At 47.8% G+C, this 4,696-nt stretch overlaps 1 protein-coding gene across 1 annotated transcript; it reads right to left on the reverse strand.

Annotated features, from left to right (window-relative positions):
• Positions 1-629: 629 nt before the first annotated feature.
• Positions 630-4,080, reverse strand: pfn1 (profilin 1). The gene is made up of 5 exons (XM_067261565.1): positions 4,062-4,080; positions 3,622-3,680; positions 3,262-3,355; positions 1,144-1,335; positions 630-789 (listed from the first exon to the last, which is right to left on the reverse strand). The coding sequence occupies exons 2-5, from the start codon at positions 3,670-3,672 to the stop codon at positions 692-694; spliced, it is 435 nt and encodes a 144-aa protein (XP_067117666.1). The 5' UTR covers positions 3,673-3,680; positions 4,062-4,080; the 3' UTR covers positions 630-691.
• Positions 4,081-4,696: the final 616 nt, after the last annotated feature.

Consider the following 4,696-nt stretch of genomic DNA (forward strand, 5'->3'; position numbering starts at 1 on the left):
CATATTACACACACTCCCCTACCCTTTGCCTGTCACACAGTATCTCTCTCACATGCACCCTAACCTTTCCACTGTCACACACCACACACACACACACACACCACATACACACACACACACCATATAGACACACTCACACACCACACTTCCATACCCTTTCCTCAATCCCACTCTAGCCTTTAGAGGGCTAAAATTAACCTCATACGAGCTGAACCCTTTCTACACAAACACACACCCTTCTCACACACACAGACGCACACTTAGTGTGAGACAGTCCAGGAATTAATGTTTCCTTGCTTACTGAGGTTACACATTGTAAGATGAAACACACACATTCACACACAAATACACATGCTCTCACACATTTACATTTAGTCATTTAGCAGACGCTCTTATCCAGAGCGACTTACAGTAAGTACAGGGACATTCCCCCGAGGCAAGTAGGGTGAAGTGCCTTGCCTAGGGACACATCATTTTGGAATGGCCAGGAATTGAACCAGCAACCTTCTGATTGGTAGCCCTATTCCCTAACTGCTCAGCCATCTGACCCCATATACATACACACACACATCACAGAAGTTTATGAGCCTTCCTCACTAGAGATCCCCCCCAACAAACACACACACACATTTAAATTAAAACTGTTTTCTTTTATTTGGCAGGGGGGTTATAGGGCACAGGGGGTCGGGGATCAGTATCCCGCTTTTTGTAACTTCTCAGCCAATTCAGACACTCTTTTGTTCAGAACTCCTCCATGGGTGTCCTTCTGCCCTTTACAGATTATCAGGGCTGGAGGAGGAGAGGAGGAGAGGAGACAAGGAGAGGAGAGGAGACACGGAGAGGAGACACAGAGAGGAGGAGACAAGGAGAGGAGACAAGGAGAGGAGAGGAGGAGAGGAAGAGAGGAGACACGGGGAGGAGAGGAGGAGAGGAGACAAGGAGAGGAGGAGAGGAGACAAGGAGAGGAGAGGAGACAAGGAGAGGAGACAAGGAGAGGAGAGGAGGAGGAGAGACATTAGTTACTAGAATGTAGCTAGAACTACAACATATCTGTGCGTGTATGAGCATTTGTGTGTGTGTGTGTGGAGTGTGTGTCTCTGTGAGCGTGTGTGTGTGGAGTGTGTGTGTGGTGTGTGTGTGTACCCATGGGGGTCTTGGCTATAGAGATGCCGAAGGTGTCCGGCTGGCCGTCGTAGACCTTGGTCTTCAGGTCCAGGGTTTTCACGTCTTCCGACAGCAGCGCGTCTCTCAGGGTGGTGCACTTCACCCCCCCCACCGTCAGAGCCCCAGAGAACAGGGGGGAGCGGTCTTTCCCCACCAGCATCTTGATCTCTGCTACCTGGGGAGACATCACAGCAGGGTCAGACCACTGGACTTCCACCCTGCTCCCTCCACATCATCCTGCTCCCTCCCTCCTAGGCAGATGTGAATACAGAACACAGTCCTCCCTCCTACGCAGATGTGAATACAGAACACAGTCCTCCCTCCTACGCAGATGCCTCACTCCTTCCATTTACGATAAGCATAGTTAGAAACTGAGTATCTCCACACACACACACACAGACACACACCTCACACACACACACACACCTCACACACACACAGACACACACCTCACACACACGCCACACACACACACCTCACACAGCAGTCAGGGTGAGACATGTTCTCACCTCACCCTGGTCTCACATTGGGTCTGAACTAATAAACAGATTAACACTAGACACAGAAGGTAAGAGAACACAACACTGTACCTTTTCACAACTTCTCCTCTCTCTCCCTTCCTCTATATCTCCTACCTTCCTCTCTCTCTCCCTCCCTCCTCCCATCTGTTCTATCTAAATTCCTCAGATTTTCAACCATTGAATTCCTGCAGCTCTAGTCTGGTCATGCCCTCTACCTCTGCCACACCCCTCACACACACAAACATGGACGCCAACATACATACGAATACCAAGACATGCACAGACACACACACACTACCTGTGACCCTAATACCAACACTTACACACGCTCAAATATACACACACACTCAAATACACACACACTCAAAGTGTCTGATTGGGTGCTGTTCTCTCACCTCACCACTAGAGAGCAGCAGTAGTTAAACCTGCTCACAACATACATTTAGTCATTTAGCAGACACTCTTATCCAGAGCGACTTACAGTAAGTACAGGGACATTCTCCCCGAGGCAAGTAGGGTGAAGTGCCTTGCCCAAGGACACAACGTCATTTTGCACGGCCGGGAATCGAACAGGCAACCTTCTGATTACTAGCCCGCTTCCCTAACCGCTCAGCCACCTGACTCCCCTATACAACACACACGCAGAACAAGTTGCAGAACAAGTCGAGATGGAGAAAATTAAACATCAAGAAAGATGGATGAAAATTAGACATTAAGAAAGATGGTTGAAATAAGGGAGGGAGAGGGAGATGAAGGGAGAGGAGGGAGAGGGAGATGAAGGGAGAGGAGGGAGAGGGTCAGAAATTCACAACAGGTTGAGACATGAAAGAACGATTTGAAAACCGCACAAGAACACACACGTACACACTGCTGCCTTCAGAGATCATCCACTTCCTGAAACTCTCTCTCTCTCTCTCACACACACACACACACACACACACACTCTCTCTCTCACACACACACGCACACCATGAACAGTTCTCTCTTCTGAAAAATAATGTTTGTGTGAGTGTACATGTGTGTACATGTGTTGAAACACTGCAGGTATGTGGCGAAATGCCACGCCCGCTTAAACGGCAGAGAGGCAGCCACATTCTAGCAGTGTGTGTGGTGTGTGTGTGCTGTGTGTGTGGTGTGTGTGTGCTGTGTGTGTGCTGTGTGTGTGCTGTGTGTGTTTGGTTACAAACCTAAAAAACAGGCTTCATGCCCCTCATGTGACATGGAGGAAGCTTCTGAGAGACAGTGTGTGTCTGTGTGTGACTAGAGACAGTGTGTGTCTGTGTGTGACTAGAGACAGTGTGTGTCTGTGTGTGACTAGTAGCTAAACTGTGCAGGCAGAAGGGGAAGTGAGACAGCATCGCGCGCCCCTTAAACCACTTCCTACATTTCATGCAGTTTGAAACGTCACCAAATAAGGAGCGGAGAGAGCTGGTGGGGTACATCCACAGCCCTGTTTCCGGGGTTACATCCGCACCCCGGAAACTGGCCTCCACAGGGCTTGTGCGCATCCCTGCCTCCACCAAAACTACACGTACACACCTGCACCCACACACACAAGCACACGCGAAGGCTGAACCTACCGTGATCTTTCCAAGAGTCCCCACTGGTGACGCCACCCACACTGACTCTTGTCCAGGTGTGTGCCCCACGATCGCACCTTCTTGCAAACCCTGAATCAGAATCACAATGGGATTTATTCGCCATGAAAGTTTGCACAGACAAGGAATTTGCTTTGGCAGGAAGGTGCATACAATAAACATATAGGGACCTAAAATTTAAATATGTGGACTATCTATACTAAGGTTACATAAACTAGCAGTACTAAGTGGAATTAGAATTAAATAAAATATACAATAAAATAAAATCTAAGTTGCCGTAATTACAATATAAAATACAAAAATACAAATATTACAAAAAATACAAATGTAAAATATACGTTGTTTTCATCGCCCATCAGATTCGACAACCAGCCATCCCAACCTGACATGATATATCCTAGAGAGGAGCGGAGAGGGGGAGAGGAGAAGGGGAGACGGGTAGAGGAGAGGAGAAGGGGAGAGGGGGAGAGGAGAGGGGGAGACGGGTAGAGGAGAGGAGGGGAAAGGAGAGGAGAAAAGAGACATGTGCATGAGTATACTAAAGTACCAGATCATGTAACAAATTGTACACATTCTGTCAAATACTTCCTGTTATTATTCAGAGAAGAGGAAAGCAGCGGCGAAAGTTAAATACTAGTTTTTTGACTTAACAACTAAACGCAAAAAAAAGAAGCAATCCATGTACAATGAACAAATGCATGTACAATGAACAAACAGTTGTAAACTTTAAAACTTTAGTTTCCGAGTCGCCGCGAGTGTGTGTGTGTTTGTCACGTACCTGTTGGAGACTCGAGACGAGAAGAAAGAGTGAAGCAGGAAGAGGTCTCGCGCTGTTATATGGCAGCCGCCAGGTCCCGCGCCCATCCCCTGGGCTTAGTTCCTCCATGACACGCGCACACACGCAGCGAGAGCGACATGCAGTTTCGGTCCCACTTACCGACAGAATATTCCAACTTTCCGATCAACTTTCTTCCTCTGTTGGCAGTATCTCCGTGCAAGCGACACATTTCCACATGTAGCTCAGGGCAACTTTGACCTGTTTCAGCGAAGTGTGTGTGTGTGTGTGTGTGTGTGTGTGCTTGTGTGTGTGCTTGTGTACATTTGTGTGTGTGAGGGGGATCAGCAGGATATACAAGTATGCAGTTCTCCAGGTTTAACCGGTTCTATCTACACACACACAGGTTATTAACAGGTTATGACATGGTGTATACATATTATACATATTACATATTATGGTGTGCGTTTACGTCACAGTGGACCTATAGGTATACACACACACACATTTAAAGCAAGAAGCAGAGATGCACCGTTACTAGTTTCATCAGCCAATCAGAAGACAGTGTGTTGCCTGCAGACAATGGTTAGTGTGTGTTGTATGTGTGTTGGAGGGGGAGGGTGGGGGAGAGAGAGAGG

This window comes from Osmerus mordax, chromosome 23, assembly GCF_038355195.1.
Source record: "Osmerus mordax isolate fOsmMor3 chromosome 23, fOsmMor3.pri, whole genome shotgun sequence".
In the NCBI taxonomy this organism is placed as follows: domain Eukaryota; kingdom Metazoa; phylum Chordata; class Actinopteri; order Osmeriformes; family Osmeridae; genus Osmerus; species Osmerus mordax.

Bases quoted from the DNA above. Each gene is read 5' to 3' on its own strand.
- pfn1 (XM_067261565.1), bottom strand. From the start codon at position 3,672: ATGTCAGGTTGGGATGGCTGGTTGTCGAATCTGATGGGCGATGAAAAC. The intron at 1,336-3,261 runs GTTCAGCCTTCG...CTCCCCAGGTAG, and splicing joins TCTTGGAAAGATCACGGTAG to CAGAGATCAAGATGCTGGTG. The intron at 790-1,143 runs GTACACACACAC...CTCCTCCTCCAG, and splicing joins TATAGCCAAGACCCCCATGG to CCCTGATAATCTGTAAAGGG.